This window comes from Alnus glutinosa, chromosome 7 (genome assembly GCF_958979055.1).
Source record: "Alnus glutinosa chromosome 7, dhAlnGlut1.1, whole genome shotgun sequence".
In the NCBI taxonomy this organism is placed as follows: domain Eukaryota; kingdom Viridiplantae; phylum Streptophyta; class Magnoliopsida; order Fagales; family Betulaceae; genus Alnus; species Alnus glutinosa.
The window spans coordinates 11,459,488-11,477,703 of NC_084892.1; the positions used below are offsets into that span (position 1 = coordinate 11,459,488).

At 40.3% G+C, this 18,216-nt stretch overlaps 1 protein-coding gene across 1 annotated transcript; it reads left to right on the forward strand.

Annotated features, from left to right (window-relative positions):
• The first annotated feature begins 6,761 nt into the window (after positions 1 to 6,761).
• On the forward strand, positions 6,762 to 9,300 carry LOC133874129 (uncharacterized). Its single transcript, XM_062311964.1, has 3 exons — positions 6,762 to 7,258; positions 7,728 to 7,957; positions 8,904 to 9,300. Exons 1-3 carry the CDS (start codon positions 6,907 to 6,909, stop codon positions 9,180 to 9,182), a joined length of 861 nt encoding a protein of 286 aa, XP_062167948.1. The 5' UTR covers positions 6,762 to 6,906; the 3' UTR covers positions 9,183 to 9,300.
• The last annotated feature ends 8,916 nt before the right edge of the window (positions 9,301 to 18,216 follow it).

The window sequence follows — 18,216 nt, forward strand, 5'->3', positions numbered from 1 at the left end:
CCTTTTTTCCGGCCAAGCTTCTTCTTTAACATCTGGATCAGCGTCTTGTTCGTGGCCTCAACTTGGCCGTTGGACTTCGGGAACACGGGGGTTGAAAAGCTTTTCCTTATGCCCAGCTCGGCACACCATTATCGGAAACGGTCACAATCAAACTGCTTCCCATTATCGGTCACCATAGCATATGGGATACCGAATCTACATATTACGGACCTCCAGAGGAATTTTATAATACTTTCGGTTGTGATTGCGGCCAATGCCTCAGCTTCAGCCCATTTGGTGAAGTAGTCGACCGCAACCACAATGAACTTTCGATTACCTTTTCCCGGCGGCATGGGTCCGAACTTTAGGGCATATCGGAATTCTTCTCGATTGGGTCCCCGGAAAGCTATTCCGGCCCCACATCTTCCCCTCGCTGACGAGCCGTCTACATAAACAATCCAAGTTGAGCCCTTCGGCAGTTCCTCCGCGTTCGATGTCTCATTCATTTCTACCACGAAATTCGCCAAAGCCTGCCCCTTTACAGCCGTCCGGGGGTGGTATTCAATATCATATTGCCTTAATTCGATCGCCTAATTGACCAATCTTCCCGACAAATCTGGTTTCTGCAATATTTTTCTGAGAGGGTATTCTGTTAATACCCGGACAGCATGTGCTTGGAAGTAGGGTCTTAATCTCCGTATCGAAATTACAAGAGCATATGCCAACTTCTCTATGTAGGGATATCGTTCCTCCGCTCCATGCAGTATTTTGCTCGTGAAATATACTGGCCTCTGCTTACCTGACTCTTCTCTCACTAGCATCGAGCTGACCGTGGTCCGTGAGACTGCGAGGTACAAATAGAGGATCTCTCCTTCTACTGGACGACTCAAAAGCGGGGGATTGGTTAAGTAGGTTTTCAACTCTGCAAAGGCTCTCTCACACTTTTCCGTCCAGCTGAAGGCTTTCTTCAGGACCTTAAAGAAAGGCAGACACTTATCCGAGGATCGAGAAACAAAACGATTCAGTGCCGCCAGCCTCCCCGTCAGCTGCTGTAGCTGTTTGGTTGTCCGGGGGGATGGCATCTCTAGAATGGCCCTCACCTTGTCAGGATTCGCCTCAATTCCCCTCTGCGACACCATAAACCCCAGGAACTTTCCCGAATCAACACCGAACGCGCACTTCTGCGGGTTCAATTTCATGTGGTACTTGCACAGTGTATCAAACGCCTCCACGAGGTCTGCAACATGATTATGCGAGGTCAGGCTCTTGACGAGCATGTCGTCGACATACACTTCCATGTTTCGTCCAATCTGTGCCTGAAACATTTTATTCACAAGCCTCTGATAAGTGGCCCCAGCATTATTCAATCCGAACGGCATTACTTTGTAGCAATATAGCCCTCGATCGGTCGTGAATGAGGTTTTCTCCTGGTCAGATTCCGCCATTCGTATCTGATTATAGCCGGAGAAGGCATCCATAAAGCTCAACACCTCATGCCCCGCTGTCGAGTCTATGAGCTGGTCAATCTGGGGAAGGGGAAAGCAATCTTTCGGACAAGCTTTGTTGAGGTCTGTAAAGTCTACGCACATCCTCCATTTTCCATTCGCTTTTTTCACCAATACCACATTAGCCAGCCACTCCGAATAGTCAACTTCTTGAATAAACCCAGCTTCAAGCAACTTCCGTACCTCATCCGCAATCGCTCGGTTATGCTCAGGTGCAAAAGTCCTTCTCCGCTGTTTCACTGGCCTGCAACTCCGATCGACATTTAATTGATGCTCGATGACTGAGGGGTCTATTCCCGGCATTTCATTGTGTTCCCAGGCGAAGACATCGATATGGTCACACAAAAACTCCACCAACTTCTTCTTCTCTGCCTCCGGAAGCTGCGCTCCAATCCGAAGCTTTCGACTTTGGGGTCCGACCGTTACATCTTCCAAGTCTCCGGTCGGACTCCTCGTCTGTAATTGCTACTTGTTAGAAGGGCCCACCCCTACGTCGGGGCGCGCTCCACTGGAGGGGTTTCTTAAGGAGATATTATAACACTTACGAGCTGCTTTCTGCTCCCCTCGAACTACCCCCACTCCATCATCCATCGGAAACTTCATGCAAAGATGGGGTATTGACGTTACTGCCTTTAACTCGGCTTGCGATGTCCTTCCAAAAATAGCATTGTAGGCTGATGGTTGATCAACTATAAGGAACTTCACCGGAATTGTCTTCTGTGTTGGGGGGCTCCCCATGGTAACTTGCAGCTCAATCGATCCCAAAGGCATCACCTGCTCTCCGGCAAATCCTACCAAAGGGAAGCGGAAGGCGGAAACCTTATCCTTGCTTATTTTCATCAGATCGAAGGCTGACTTGTATAGAATGTCGGCAGAACTGCCGTTATCCACCAAGACCCGACGTATTTTATGATTTGCTATCACCATGGTCACCACTAAGGCATCAGAGTGGGGAAGGTAAACCCCTTCATAGTCTTCATCCGAGAAGGTGATAGTCAGCTTCTCTCGCTTTGTAGTCTTCGGCGGCCTTACGACCGAATAAATAGACACCTCCCTCATCTCTCGAGCATAAGATTTTCGGGTCGAGTAAGTTTCGCCCCCTCCTCCGAAACCTCCAGCTATAGTCTGAATTTCTGGGAAATCACCCGACCCATCCTGCCGGTCGCGACTCCTACTCCGCTCTCGTTGAGGCACCCTCTCCGCCCGGAAATCTCTGTCAGGTTGTCGAACCAGCCTTCTCTCCTGGCGGTACGAGGGTTGGCCCGGACGCGCATCCTGTCCGATCGATCCTTGGCCTCCTCTTGATCTATCCTGCGGAAGTTTCACTGTCAAATCTTCGCGCTTTCCCATAAAGCATGTCAGCTTACCATCAGCTATGTACTTCTCAATTATCTCCTTCAGAGCAACGCATGTGTTGGTCCAGTGGCCGAACGAGTCGTGGTAATGACAATATTTATGGCGATTGTGCGGATGTGGCCGGCCCTTTATCGGAGACGGATCCTTGTAATTTGGGTCTTTTCTAATCTCCATAAGAATTTCTTTAGCTGGAGCATTAACAGGCGTCCAACTGTAATTTTCAACCCTCTTGACGGGTTTACGCTGAGCAAACTCTTTCCCTGATGGAGCGACCCCTTGTTTCGATCTTCCTCCATCCCCGCGACTCCCTTTACCAGTTTCCTCCGTCTCTCAAAACGCCCGGAGGGTTTCTTCCTGGTTCACGAACTCTTCTGCTCGATCGTAAAATTCCTGCAACCTTTCCGCCGGTCTCCTTGCCAGGTCCGCCATGAGGGCACCATCCTTCCTGATTCCTTGATAAATAGCAAAGTGGATGAATTGCTCATTCTGAGTCTCCGCGGCCAATCTCTCTTGGTTGAAGCGGAGCAGGTAACTTCTCAATGACTCCTGGGGGCCTTGCTTAATGGTCATCAATTGTTAAGCAGGCTTCTTCCGGACAACGCCGGCCATAAATTGAGACACGAACTTCCTGGCGAGGCTTTCAAAACTCGAGATCGAACGAGGCAGCAAAGTCCTGAACCATTCCCGAGCTCCCCTTGCCAAAGTAAGGGGAAATGCTCGGCACGCAACCTCGTCCGGAGTAGCGTGCAGCACCACGTGCGCACGAAAACTTGCCAAATGTTGAATAGGGTCCCCCAATCCTGTATACACGGGTATTTCAGGCATTTTGAACTTACTTGGGAGTTGGCATGACATAATACGGTCAGTAAAGGGGGACACAGCGGTAGAAAACAAGCTATCAGTCAACAAAGCTTTCCCCTTAACTCCCGCTTGAGTGGATCCCATCAAGTAATCACACTGTCGCTCCAACTTAGTCAATTTCTGAGCCCACTCCTTTTTCACCTTCTTATTCTTTCCCATAAGGTCGGCAAGCTCGGCATCACTGTCGGACTCGCTCTCACCTTCGACCGCTTCTTCCGAACGTCCATCTTCACGTTCGAGATTCACCTGATCACCCTGTGGCCGGTCCTCTTGAGTTTTTGGCCACTCCGTTTGGTCTCGCTCCTGCAACTCCCTCTCGAGTTGCGCTACTCTCTCATTTAAGCGAACTATCTCGGCCTGGGGGTCATGTGAAGTCCCTGCTTCTTCACGTATATTTTCTTCAGTCATACTCCTTCGAGTTAACCGCGTACTCACCATAGAAGGTTCCAAGTATTCTTGTATTCACGGGAACACGTGACCACGTCGTTCCCACGACGGCGCCAAAAAGTGTTGATGCAAAAATTTGGATGTGAGACGTGTCAACTCATGGTTGGTCTTCGGACCCCGAATAGATGGAAGTGGAAAACCTTGAAGCAACCTCCTCTACATCCTGCAAGACAAAAGGATCGGCGAGGTTTCCGGCCGAACCCCCTCCGACGATCAAATTAGTATGAGCTCAACAAGGAGAACGAGAGAATTTTTTAAGATCAGAGAGTTAAGGAGTTTTCCTGTTCCGTATTTTTCTGTATTGATCATCGTTTATCTGTTTCCTTTTTTTTCCCTTTCTTTATCCGTACAGCCATTTATTATCCTGAGATGCTTATCTTTTCTCAATTAATTTCCTTCGGCAGTCTCTGATAGTCATCTCAGGCCACAGTTCATACTTTCTCATATGGCGGCAGTGGTCTTTGATTAGCAGGATCAAAGTCTTTAATGAAGTGATTCACTCATTAAAGTCCTTATTTAATGCTCCGTTCCTCCTCTTCCTCCGTCCAAATTTATCCTGTTGTAGCCGTTGAACTTTACGCTCTTCCGGGGTAAATAAATTTTTTTTTTTTTTTTTTTTTTTGGGAAATTTCCCTAACACTTAACTTATTTTTTTAAAAAAAGAGAATAGGGTGATTGCTGATTCCCTCTTAGGGAAGGGGGTGGCTTGCCACCACCAACAAGTCACCCCAACCCCATCTAGTGTGGCTCGCGGGCCACTTAAAAATTGGACTTTTAGCGGCGACATTTTGTCATTACAAATGATCTGTTATTTTATACTGTATCATTTTCCACCCAAACAACAACCAAGAAAACAACAAAACAAAAAGGCTGGTGTAAGAACACTAGCAGCAGATTCCCAACCATTTTCCCTATATTTAGGGAACAAAACTACTTTTTGCTTCCCTAGAAAAAAATACCCCATAATAAATTCCCTTACATTTCCCTATATCAATTAAATATTATTTTTTTACTCTTAATTTATTCTTTTTCTCTCTTCCCTCTATCAATTAATTGTACTTCTTTTATATTAAAATAATATATAGGGAAGGAATAGTAGACATGTATATATAGGGAATTACTATTCATTCTCAACTCCCTCATCTAAATATAAGGTATTTGTTGTGGGAGGTTTTTTGATGTTTTTCATAAAATTTTCCTTAAATATAGGGAAGGGAACCAATATAGAGTAACTGCTACTAGTGCTCTAAACCTACTAAGCTTTTGTTTTTTCTTTTATAGTTGAATCAACTGGGCCAGCCTGTACCGTTTCCCTCTTCTCCTCGGAAAATGATTTGTAGGGACCAAAAACGTCTCCATCTCCTTTTTTTTTTTTTTTTTTTTTTTAAAAAAAATTTTTAAATAAAAATAAAAATAAAAAAGTGTTCTCTAATATTACATCAAGAGAAACTTTTTTGATTTTTTTTAATTTTTAAATAAAGAAGAAAAAAAAAAAAAAAAAAAAGGGATGGGAGACGGAAAACCGTCCAATCTATCAGCTCTCCTTTTCTTCCCCACAGATACATATTTGCCAAAAGAGAGCCCCTTCTATACGGCAGTGGTAGAAAAGAGGGGTTTTATGCCCACCAATTATCACTTGACACATCAGCTAAAAGCAAAAAAATGCAAAAAAAATTGAAATTTTGTTGAAGTAGGCAATCCTCTCACAACAGTACCAACATTCCAAAACAAAAAAAAAATTGCACTGCACGTCCGCCCAACGCCGCCCATCCGCTGTCCGCCCGTCCGCCCGTTAGCCGGTCCGCCGGTCCACCCCTAATCCGCCCCAAATCACCGCACATCCGCCTGGACTGAAAAAAAATATGAAAAAAAACCGAATCTCCTCAACCCAACCCGTCAGCCGACTGCCTCTTCCCCGTCGCCGGACGGCCAGTCCTCCAGCCACAGCGATCCGGTCACAAAGATCCGGCGACCACCAACGAGCCTCTCTATCCTCTTCCCCACGACCTCCCGAAACCGTCGACAGAGATCAAGTCACAGATATGAACTGAGCCTCCTCTCCTGGGATCTCTCCCTTTCGCAGGCCGTTCTCCCCTCTCCCCCCTCTGGTGGTTTTCGGTGATCAGATTTGGTTCGGTCTGGTCCGGTGATTTGGTGCTCTCGGCATTCTGGTTCAACCGGAGATGTTAAACGGCGATGTGGTCGGGGTCGAACTCGGGTCGGGCACGTGGTGGCGCGGCTTCCATGGGCTACGCCAGTTTGGTTGTCTGGGTCGGGGTCGCTGTTGGGGGTCGGTGGTCGATGGTTGGGGCTGGGTTTCCATCTCTCATCTCTCTCCCTCGACCTCTCTTCATTTCACTGCAAAGAGAGAAAAAATAAAATAAAAAATCAGGTGTTTTGCTTGTATGTGATTTTCTTGCTCCAGGCTTACGTGTCAATTTTTCATTGGTGGGCAAACAAAGCCTACTTTCTTCCACAACCGAATTGAAGTTATTCTCTTGCAAAAAATATGTGTAAAATGAAATATATTTAAAAAATATTGACAAATTTTGACCGGATGCTAATATTATAGCAGTATAAAGTTTGGTTCAACGGTATGGATTGGACCGTGGTCGTTGAAGAGAGTACGTGGATTTCCGATAAATTAGTAAGGAAAAGTTGGAGGGAGTTCGTGAGGCTCGTGACCCTTCACAGCACGGCAGGCCAACGCGTAACTTCTCCCTCTCCGTGCTGTCTCATTGTGCGTGAGAAGAGGCAAATGGCGACGCAAGAGTCGGAGGCGTGGAGGGAGCTCGGGGGAAAAGTCGTGATGGTGACGGGGGCGTCGTCGGGGCTAGGCAGCGACTTCTGTCTCGACCTCGCCAAGGCCGGCTGCAGAATTGTCGCCGCCGCTCGCCGGGTGGACCGCCTCGTCTCTCTCTGCGACCAGATCAATAACATTACTCTACCTTCTTCTTCTTCTTCTTCGGCATCCGAGCCCAGAAGCCCCCGAGCTGTGGCTGTGGAGCTGGACGTGTGCGCCGATGCTCCCACCATCGAGAAGTCCGTATGCAAGGCTTGGGAAGCGTTTGGGCATATCGACGCGTTGGTCAACAACGCAGGATTTAGAGGTAATTTGCTTTTTTTTTTTTTTGTTTTTCTTGTTTTTATAATTTGGTTTCTGTTTGGTTGTTGAGAAAACCAAAAAAAAAGAAGAAGAGGAAAATGCTGATACTTAACGATGACGTGAAACCGTTATGATTTGATATCTGTTCCTTTGATTTCTTAGCAATTAAAGCGAACCCAAATTTCTTATTTGTGATTTACCTGCTGAGCCTTAGCCGAATTTCCAGATGTGAATGAAACAGCTCGTTGATGGTAGATCTCATTGACGGCTCTTTTCTTTTTGGTTCGAGCTTTTTAGCTTTAAAAGGAGACCAAGTGTCCTTTGCATAAATTGGGTGATGATCTTCATTATACAGTTTAGCATCTGAGACATATATCTACGAATTTTCACTCTTTTATTCACGAGACCAATTGTGCTCTTGTCCTCTCATTTTTGAAGGTTATATTTTGATACTTGTTCTTAACTCTTTTTAGGTAATGTGAGATCTGCATTGGAATTGTCTGAGGAGGAATGGAACCAGGCTGTCAAAACAAACTTAACAGGAACCTGGTTGGTATCAAAATACGTCTGCATACGCATGCGTGACGCAGAGCGGGGAGGATCAATCATCAATATATCTTCTATTGCTGGCCTTAACCGTGGGCAATTGCCTGGAGGTGTAGCCTATTCTTGTTCAAAGACAGGCGTAAACGCCCTGACAAAGGTAATTGCAGTTCTTTGAAAATATGGAGACATTGTCATTAACATGTTTCATAATAATTGTTTGGAAGCAAAATGGTTACTTTTCGGCGAAAAATCATACTTTATGTGAACCTGAATTTTGCATAATTATTATATCTTCCAATGCAGATCTTTTGCCATTTGAAAAGAAAAATGAAATTCCAAGAGGAAGCCCTTGAGTGTAGACACACAAGGGAAGACTCGAGGATGCCCTTGGGGTCAAATTAACCTTTTAACTGCATGTCCTTAAGTTTCTCTTACTGTTCCCTTTTGGAAATATTTGCTGCAACAGATATAATTTCCACCTCCAAACACCATCAATTGCATTTTCATATCATGATATTGTGGCGTAGCATATATGTTCATGAAATTGGGACATTTATAATATGTTTGATGACTGTTCTTCTTAGATATTGGTTTCTTTTTCTTTTTCATTTGTGTTTGATAAGTAACTGGTCTGCCCCCGGCCAGCCGGGCTAGTGTCCTCTACTTCATGGGGCGTGTCCCATGCCGCTGTGCTATCTCTTGGGTTGTGTTTTGACTCGGCTGCTACCTTTTTCTGCGATTATATGAGGACATCTTAAGATGTTTGTTTGGGTTAAGCCCTGAACTCGTTTGGAGTAGCCAGTGTCCTTTGACTCTCTGCCCGTAGAAAATGTATTGTTAACATGCTAGTCTGTCTTTTATTCATCTGTTTCCCTTTTCTGTTTCCATATTATAGTGCTACATAATCTGTTTCTTTTTTGTTTTTTCAGAAATTCATTTTATAGTTTTGTGAATTTATGATATTATATTTACATTTATGATTCCCATGATGAAGGAATAAGTATTAATTCTGTCATAGCTAGCCCTTTATTTTCCCAGGAAAAAAATAAAAAAAAAAGTTATCTGTTTATTTATTTATGCGTTGATAGAACTTATCATAACAGGTCATGGCTGTGGAATTGGGAGTATCCAAAATTAGAGTGAATTCGATATCACCTGGGCTTTTCAAATCTGAGATTACTCAGGGTCTTATGCAAAAAGATTGGCTGGATAACGTGGCCAAGAGAACTGTCCCCTTAAGAACCTTTGGCACATCAGATCCAGCATTAACATCACTTGTTCGATACTTGATACATGACTCTTCTGCATATGTCTCGGGCAACATTTTCGTTGTTGATGCAGGTGCCACGTTACCAGGTGTCCCCATTTTCTCTTCCCTTTGAAATTCATGTTATCTAATGACATACAACTTTGTATTAATGACATAAGTCAGTATTCTGGCCAAAATTTGTTCTGTTGATTTCCTTTATAGAATATTCTATCAAATACTTCAGTGCCTTATCAACATCGCAAGTTAACTGGTTGGAGGAAAGATATATGGTAGTTTATATGGGTGATCTATTATTTCCTTGTATATTAGATGAAAACCGACCAATTATTCTTGCTGAAATGGAAACCCGCCTATTAGATTGTAAGTTGATCCAAGGGTTGGTTGTGACTTTCATGTCAACGATATAGGATAAAATGTGGTTTCTAGCATTACTATTTACCATGTGGTATTATTTTTCTAATTTCTTTTATCTGATCAACATCTTCTGAAATTCTTAGGGTATTTAATTACATAAATTTTTTCAAATCTCAACCATTGTTTTCAAGTTGCATGGTTGAAGTTTTGTCAGTAGAAGCATTTATCACTTTTGAAATACTGAAAAATATGAAAGAGCAGCCCCTCTGCAAACCACCTTTCAAGCTTCTGAAGCCTGTTTTAGGTACACAGACAACCTTAAAATCTAATTCATGAGCATTCGTTACAAGTAGATTGATAGCCAAAAGACTGGATGCAGGGCTTCTAAGATCATGAAAAATGGCAAATTTTCATGTCTCCATGGCCAGTGATGCCGAATGACAATTTGTCCACATAGCACAAATGTGGGAAGTGAAGTTTACATGATGATGAATGACCCTTCCAAAATAAAGACATAACCCCCAATATAATTATAAATAGGAAAAACTTCGCTTAACTTCCTTAATTTTTTTCACTTTTGTAATTTTTCCTCTAAAGTTCAAAAACTCATAATTTAGTGTATTGAACTTTCATTTTTTGCAATCTTACCCCGCCTTTTAGGGTTTGGGGTTAAACCAAACAGTAAAAGTGTAAAATGATTCTTATACTACTATAAACTTTATAAAATTACCCTAAAATTACAATTATTATTTTTATAAAAAAAACTAGGGTATTTGAGAAATTTTTCACCAATCCGTTAGGATTTAATGGAAAATCCTAAGTAAGAGGTGAGATTGCAAATTTTTTTAAATTTTATACACTAAATTGAGAGTTTTTTAACTTTAAGAAATGAAGAGGAGATTGCAAAAGTGGTAAAAGTTTAGGGAAGTTATGTGAAGTTTTTCCTAATAAATATTAGCAAATGATTCATTTGATGTCAAAGTAGAGCCGCAGTTTAGAGACGAGAATTTGTTATACTTAGGTGCTCGAATTGCTAGCAATTCGAGAACTTTCATAAAGTAGGAGGCTAAGGGGCCTACTTGCCCGAGCCTCTGCCTCAGGCAGGTGGGGACTTTCCGGAACAAGTGGGCTCTGCAGTCCCCTTCTCTATAGGGTTGTCCAAATTATTAACAATTCCAACATTTCAAGTGCAGGAAATCCGAATCCTCATATTATTGAGAGAGAGAGAGAGAGAGAGAGGGAGATTTATATAAATCAAGATACGTCCGTAGTCATAATTATCGATCCCAATGGACAACAAGCCAGACCTCCATTTATAATTGTTGCAACGTGTATGCCCAAAATAGAATAGTTTTCGAGTACATGCACTTGCTCTGTTTGTTAAACTACTATTTAAGTGTTTCTCATTACAATTTGAATTTTGGGAAAAATATAATTTGGCCCCTTAAACTGCTATCCTCTTTTCTTTTGCGCCTCCAAACTATCAAGTGTGATATTTATACATGTCAAACTATCATCATTTGTTAAAGTCAAACGTTAAAATTGATAGAAAAGCCACTCTAACAAAATTCATCTCAAAATACATTCACTTTTAAGCCTTGAAATACTAGAACTGCCCCTTTATAATTAAAAAATTAAAAAATAAAATTGAACAAACACAGAGGGGAGGTTGAGCCACCCTTATTTTACTTCTTCTTCTTTTTTTTTTTTTTGGGGGGGGGGGGGGGGGGGGGGGGGGGGGGGGGGGCGGCTTGAGAATAGAATATAATACCCTAAAATAAACACACACATTTTACTAAATGTTTATGATAATTTATAAAACCGAGATCCTTAGTTTTAATTCACATCAAACGTTCCATCCCAATGCCGAACAATCGACACTTGGTGGTCGAACGATCGATGAAGGCAATAACTATTTTTAGGGTTAATTATTGCATGATTAGGGTTTTTGTTCTTAAGTTTAAGGTTTTAGCGTGCTACATGTCTAATACAAGAGTTTGATTTGCAATGACATGGAAGTTAAGATATCTGAGAGTGAGAAGGATCTCCCAAGATAAGTAAATGCTTATGGAATCGTTCTATTTTACAATGTGATATGTTAACAAACTGAGCATACTATTATTCCATGTTTCAATAAGAAAATAATGTCATGAGTCTACTAAATTTATCAAATGCTTATAAAAGCCTCAAACGGATATTTACTTATTATGCGATTTATAATAATTAAACATATGGTGTGGATCATCATGTACGGATGACGAACACATTATTTATGGGATTGACTATATGGTCAAAGAGATTTATTTTTAGGGTTATACCTTTTTGCCCTTGGGTTTTAACAACTTTAGTTTTTCCCACATTACTTTCACTTTCGATCACAAGTAGTACCACGCTTATGGGCATATACCCAAATAGTACCTCTGCCCATCTGCCGTCAAGAAAACTAATGTAATTCCACGTCAAACCAATCAAAACTTGACACATGTCATTACTTCATTAAAAAAAAACTTAATATTTAAAACTTAATTAAAAAATCAAGAAAAAAAAAGATAATTAAAAAACCTTTTTTTAAAAAAAATATGAAGGGGTGGCTCGAGCCACTCTTTTAGGCAAATGGGGATGGCTAAGCCACCCCAGGACTGATTTGAGGGTGGCTGAACGACCCCCAAGGCCCATGGGAGTGGTTCAAACATCTTCAAATGGCAAAATAAGGGTGGTTTAAGAGTCTTCGAGGTGGCACGACCACCTTTGTTTGGCCTGTGGATGGTTTCAGCCACCCCCTACGACCAATCTTGGGGTGGTCAGACCATCACCATGGCCCTTGAGGTCATTCAGCCACCCCCAAAAGGCCAAAAAGAAAAAATAAAATAAAATTTGGGGTTTGGCCCCTTGGGGTGGCCAAACTACCCCTATGGCCATGCGGGTGGTTTAATTGCCCATAGATCAGTTGTAGGGGGTGGCTGAAACAACCCCCATGGCCCTTGGGCTGTTTTGGGATGGAGATTACCTCTCTCAGAACGTCTGGGACCCTCAGGAATTGGACCTCTTCTGGGGATAGATGGGCCGGCGAATTTTAGAGTATAGATTTTTGAGAATCGACAAAAAAAATGGTTTAAAGGATATGGAGAGAGAGAGAGAGAGAGAGAGAGAGAGAGAGAGAGAGAGAGAGAGAGAGAGAAGGGACGGGGGAAGGGGGGGCTGGCCATGCCCCCCCCCCCCCCCCCCCCCCCCCCCAATTTCCTAAAAAAATATATATTATAAGGTGAGAAAAAAAATTTAAAAATATATATAAAAAAAAAAAAAAAATTAGCCTACTAGACTCTATCAAAAAACTTTTTTTGGCTACTAGCCACTGTCCATAAGAACTTCTGGCTTCGTCTCTAAGAGAGATGAAATGTTTGTAGAAAGTTCAAAGAAGATGATTGAAGAGAAAGGATGTCGATGGCGAGAGATGATGATGTGCATAAATGGCATTTGAGATATTTGGAGCACATTTTTTATGCATTTGGATCTTCTCTAGTTGAAATGAACCGGAAGGGATCCAGTTAGTTATAGTGAATGTGTATGATTGTCTATGAAAATATAAAATTACAATTATGCCCCTCTAATATAACTAACTGGATTCTCTTAGTTCATTTGAAATGGAGAGGATCCTTGTCCATTTTTGACATGGAGAAAGATGCTTTTAGAATAAGGTTAAAAAGAAAAAAAGAAAAAAGAAAGAGTACAGGGTAAAAAATATTATTTTAATATATAGAGAAAGATAAAAAGAAACTATTGTGAAATATATTTGTATAGGGAAAGAAAAAGTGGTTTGATTCCCTAAATTTAGAAAAAATGTTTAAATGTCTGTGTTAGTGCTCTTATACTTTACTAAAGAAGTTGACAACAAAATTTCTAGTAGGGCCCATAATTAGATTGAGATTGTCAGATCAGGATCCTCTATGATTATTTGTTCTAAATGAAGAGAATTTGGGCCAGTCATTGTGAGAGATCACTTATGGGACTGACCTGATCAAATAAGTGGTTAGGCAGTCCAATTTTTATGTAGTCAGTGAATCTTATAAGTGATATCTTATAATTATCTACCAATTTTTTTTCAAATTCAAACAAATAATTACTCGGCAGAAGAGTCGTCAAAAGCTTTGAAAATGGAAAGAGATAATGAAATGATTATAGATAATGAAATGATTATAGATAGTGTTACTGTATAGTTACATCAACTGAAGTAGCATGGATCGTTTATTTCTTTGGGAATTGAACCTACACAACCACTCATATCGGTGGGATCCACATATATGGATCCCACCGATGTTAGAACACTCCCAATGACTCATGTATATCTCAATCTAGAATAACTAACAAAAACTCACTTTATCTAGTTTAACTAGTAGGTTTTAAAAGGTACTATACATCCGATTATTTATTTTTAACTCTATATTCTTTCTTTATTATTTTTTATTACTTTTTTCATCGTATTTTTTGATTGTGTTTTTTTTTTTTTTTTTGAAATAGTCATATTTGTCAACGGTCGTATTGTTAAAACGATCATTTCTCTAATGTAAATTTTTTACGGTCATTTTTTCTCATATGATCATTTTTCTAAGTCATATTTTTTAACATCATTTTGTTAAATCTGTCATTTTTATAACACAATAATTTTTAAACAATCATACCAATTTAAAGAAAAATATTACCCTTTTATTATTACTAGTGATTATACAAATGAATAAGTGGCATCGATAAACAATAGACGTAAAACAACTTGGAATATTCTCATTGTGCAAGTAAAATATCGCAACTAGTTGAGATATTTTATGGAATCTCATTGGCTGCTTATGTAAAACGTGGAGTGAAAAAAAAAATGTGGAGGAAATAAAGAAGAAGAAGAGTTGCACTATTTAAAGAATTAAGTAAAATTTATTATAAAGTAATGTGAATAGATAAGCTAACGAAGGATCTTTATAGCATTTTAATTATCTATTCTAACATAAAGATGAAAATACGTAAGTAATTGAGATTGCTATTAATGTTCGTGCACAAATTGAATACTACAAGGTGTGGAATAGAGTTGGCAATTTTTGACACGACCCGCGAACCCGACACGAACACGACACGGGAAAATAGGATTAGGGTTTACTGTAATCGGGTTCGGGTCATAATCGGGTCAACCCGATTATGACCCGATTATAATCGTGTCTGGCGGGTCAACCCGCAGGTTGACCCGCCAGACACAAATGTGACCCGATTAGGGTTATAAAAAAAAAAAAAAAAAAAAACTAGTCTAACGGTAAGTTGTCTAACCCGGCTAACCCAACTAACCCGAAAGCAAAAAGTGAGAAAATCTCAAAATCAGATGATATTCTGATTTCTGAAATGAGTGAAATCTGAAGTCAGTGAAGTTCGAAACCGACGAAACGGTGGAACTGGAACCCTAGCCTGCCCGCACTCCGCCCGCCCGCCCACCGGCCACCGCACTCCGCACACCCGATCGGCGCGACTGCCAAGTGCCAACCATCCGGCCTTTTCCGTTTTCCCCCTGTTTGGCTCTTTCTAGTTTCTACGCCAAACTTTTCACTGTTTTCAGTTCCAGAGTTCCTCAACTTCCTCCTCAAGGTATGGCCGTATGGGTGTTGGTTTGGTTTCAATGGTTTCGCTTAATTTATCCTGTGGATCTGATTTGTTCTTGTTCTCTTTAACTTGAATTTCGTGGCATACTACACTGTAATGGATTCAAAAATTTTCACAGATACTTTTTGGATCTGGCAGGCGGCAGCTGCTTATATGTTATTTATTGTTGCCGGAAATGCATAGTGTAATCTGGCCAAGACACCTGCTTTAGTACATTCATTGTAAATTTGTAATATTAAAAATAACCCCAACTTTTTTAGAGTAGCAGCGCTAAAAACTTTCAGAATTTGATGGAGCATGTGACTTGATTGTTAAAATGATATTATGTGTCTATCTGTCTGAGACTCTGAGTACACAGTACACACACATCTAAATCATTGCCATAGTTTTTCTTTATGTAGGGAAAGAAGCTCATGTATGTAGCTGCATGCAGCTCCTACAAGTTTGAAAACAAAAAATAACATAAATTTATCTGGTTTTTTCTGTAATGCAAAATTTAGCCTCAGAAAAAATGCGGTGATGTAAAGGGCAGAATCCCAACACAACTTGAATCCCATCCACATTAAACAGAATCCCACAACTTGAATCCCCCCAAAAAACAGAATCCCACAACTTGAATCTCATCCACATTAGAAACCCCCCAACACATACATAACTCAACAATGGAAACTGGAAAGAGAATTAAAATATATATATATATATGGAGAAAAAAAAAATGTACCTTTAGGAGCCACTGCACAATGATTAGCCTTTTAAGTGTACGTTATTAGGGCAGCTTTCCTAACTCACTCCTTCTTTGTTAGGATTTTAACAAATTTTTATAAGATTTACAAATTTAATATGAAATAAATAAATAAAAAATAAAAAATATCAGGTAGACTAGATGGTATGCACTCTTCACATAGATATATGAGTCTGTGGCGCACTAACCATGACCTTGGTATTTGATGAAATTTTTGGCAGGTTTCAAGTCTCTTTGTACTTCTTTCGATCGCTAGCTTATAGACGGTCATCTATTGTATGACTTGTGTCCAATCATGAATCAAGATCAAGAGCAGCCTGAGCAGGTAAAATTATTAGCCTTTTAAGTTTCAAGTTGTCTTTGTGAGCTAGATTTTATATACTATCTAATTTGGATTGAAGAACTAATTTACTAATAATGATATTTGCAGATGAGTAATGAAGTACTTGGTGATGATGATATTGTTGGAGACTTTGAAGATGATGTGATTGAATTGACTACGAGAGAAGAAGAAACGACTCTGTTTGTGTGGAGAAGGAGAAAGGGAAAAATTCGAAAAAAGACCAGAAGCGTAGAAAGACTTCAGCCGTTTGGGATCATTTTGATGCCATTCATGGTAAGGAGGGTGAGAAGTTAAAGGCAAAATGCAAGTTGTGTGATGCTGTGTACTTAGCTCCAAGTACTTATGGAACTGGAAATTTGAAGCGCCACATAGAAAATTGTCCGAGGAGAAGCACTCGTGATGTTGGGCAGATGCTCTTATCTAAAAGTCAGGGATCTCTGTCTGTAAGTAACTCTAAATTTTGTCTCAAAAAATTTAGAGAACTGTTGGTTGCTTTGGTTATTAAGCATGATTTGCCTTTTCGATTTGTTGAGTATGATGGTTGGAGAGAGATGATAAAATACTTGCATCCTGATGCACCTCTTATTTCTAGGAATATCCTTAAGGCTGATTTGAAAAATTTGCATATGAGGGAGAAGCAAAAAGTTAAAGTTATGTTGAATGGTTGTCCTGGTAGGATTTGTTTAACATCTGATTTGTGGACTTCTTTGACTACTGATGGATATATGTGTCTCACAGCACATTTTATTGACAAGAATTGGGTTTTAACTAAAAGGGTGTTAAACTTTTCATTCATGCCCCCACCACATAATGGTATATCTTTGTGTGAAAAGACGTATAATTTGCTAGAAGAGTGGGGGATTGAGACCAAGGTTTTCAGTATAACATTGGATAATGCTTCTTCTAATGATGTTTGTGTTGGTTTATTAAGAAATCAATTGAACATAAAGAAAGCCCTTGTTTGTGAAGGCGGGTTTTTTCACATTCGTTGTTGTGCACACATTCTTAATTTGATAGTTCAAGATGGTTTGAAAGAAATTAATAGTGCACTTCAAAAGATCCGTGACAGTGTGAAGTATGTTAGAGGATCACAAATTAGAAAACAAAATTTCCTTTTGGCTGTGAATAAAATGTCATTAGATAGTAGAAAGGGGCTAAAACAAGATGTGCCAACCAGATGGAATTCTACATATCTTATGCTTGAGACTGTTATTCATTATCGGAGTACTTTTAGTTATTTAGAGATGATTGATTCAAACTATCAGCATTGCCCTACTGCACCTGAGTGGGAACAAGCTACTCATATATGTTGTTTTTTTGCTCCTTTTTATCATGCTACATGTGAGTTTTCTGGCACCAAGTATCCCACAGCCAACCTCTACTTTCCTGTGATCTTTGACATTTATGTAACCTTGAAGGAAGAAGTTGAGAGCGAAGATGAATATAAGAGATTAATGTCAGCACAAATACTCTCTAAATTTGAGAAATATTGGTCAGAATTTAGTGTAGTATTGGCTATTGCAGTTGCGTTGGATCCTCGTTACAAGCTTGAACTTGTAAATTTCTGTTATACGAGGCTTTATGGAGTTAATAATTGTAGAGAGTATTGTCAAGTTCGTGACAAAATGATCCATCTTTTTTTGGAGTACGGTGGTTCCTCATCTACATCTTCAAGCGCCATATCTCTTGATACAAGAAATGTTAATTCCCAAGCATCCCAACCACAAGTCAAGGCTGTCAAGCGGACTTCCGCAACGATTAAGGTAAAATTATATGTTTATGTTGTGATTTATGTGTTATTGTTAGTAACTTAGAATATAATATATATACTTTTAACTACTTAGTAAATTATGTTCACGTTATCTTTTTAATTGTAGGCGTTTTTTAATTCTGGCGGGGATAATGCTCATGCAAATAAGAGTCAATTAGAAATTTATTTCGATGAACCCAGACTGATAATTGCTGAGGATGGAGATTTTGACATTCTTTCCTATTGGAAAGGAAATGAATGTCGTTATCCTATTGTAGCTGCAATGGCTCGTGATATTTTGAGCATTCCTATTTCCACGGTTTCTT

What these genes read in the sequence shown, in the direction of transcription:
- LOC133874129 (XM_062311964.1), top strand. Translation starts at nt 6,907, where the DNA reads ATGGCGACGCAAGAGTCGGAGGCGTGGAGGGAGCTCGGGGGAAAAGTC. An exon ending in CAACAACGCAGGATTTAGAG is followed by an intron (nt 7,259 to 7,727) that starts GTAATTTGCTTT and finishes AACTCTTTTTAG; the next exon opens with GTAATGTGAGATCTGCATTG. An exon ending in GCGTAAACGCCCTGACAAAG is followed by an intron (nt 7,958 to 8,903) that starts GTAATTGCAGTT and finishes TTATCATAACAG; the next exon opens with GTCATGGCTGTGGAATTGGG.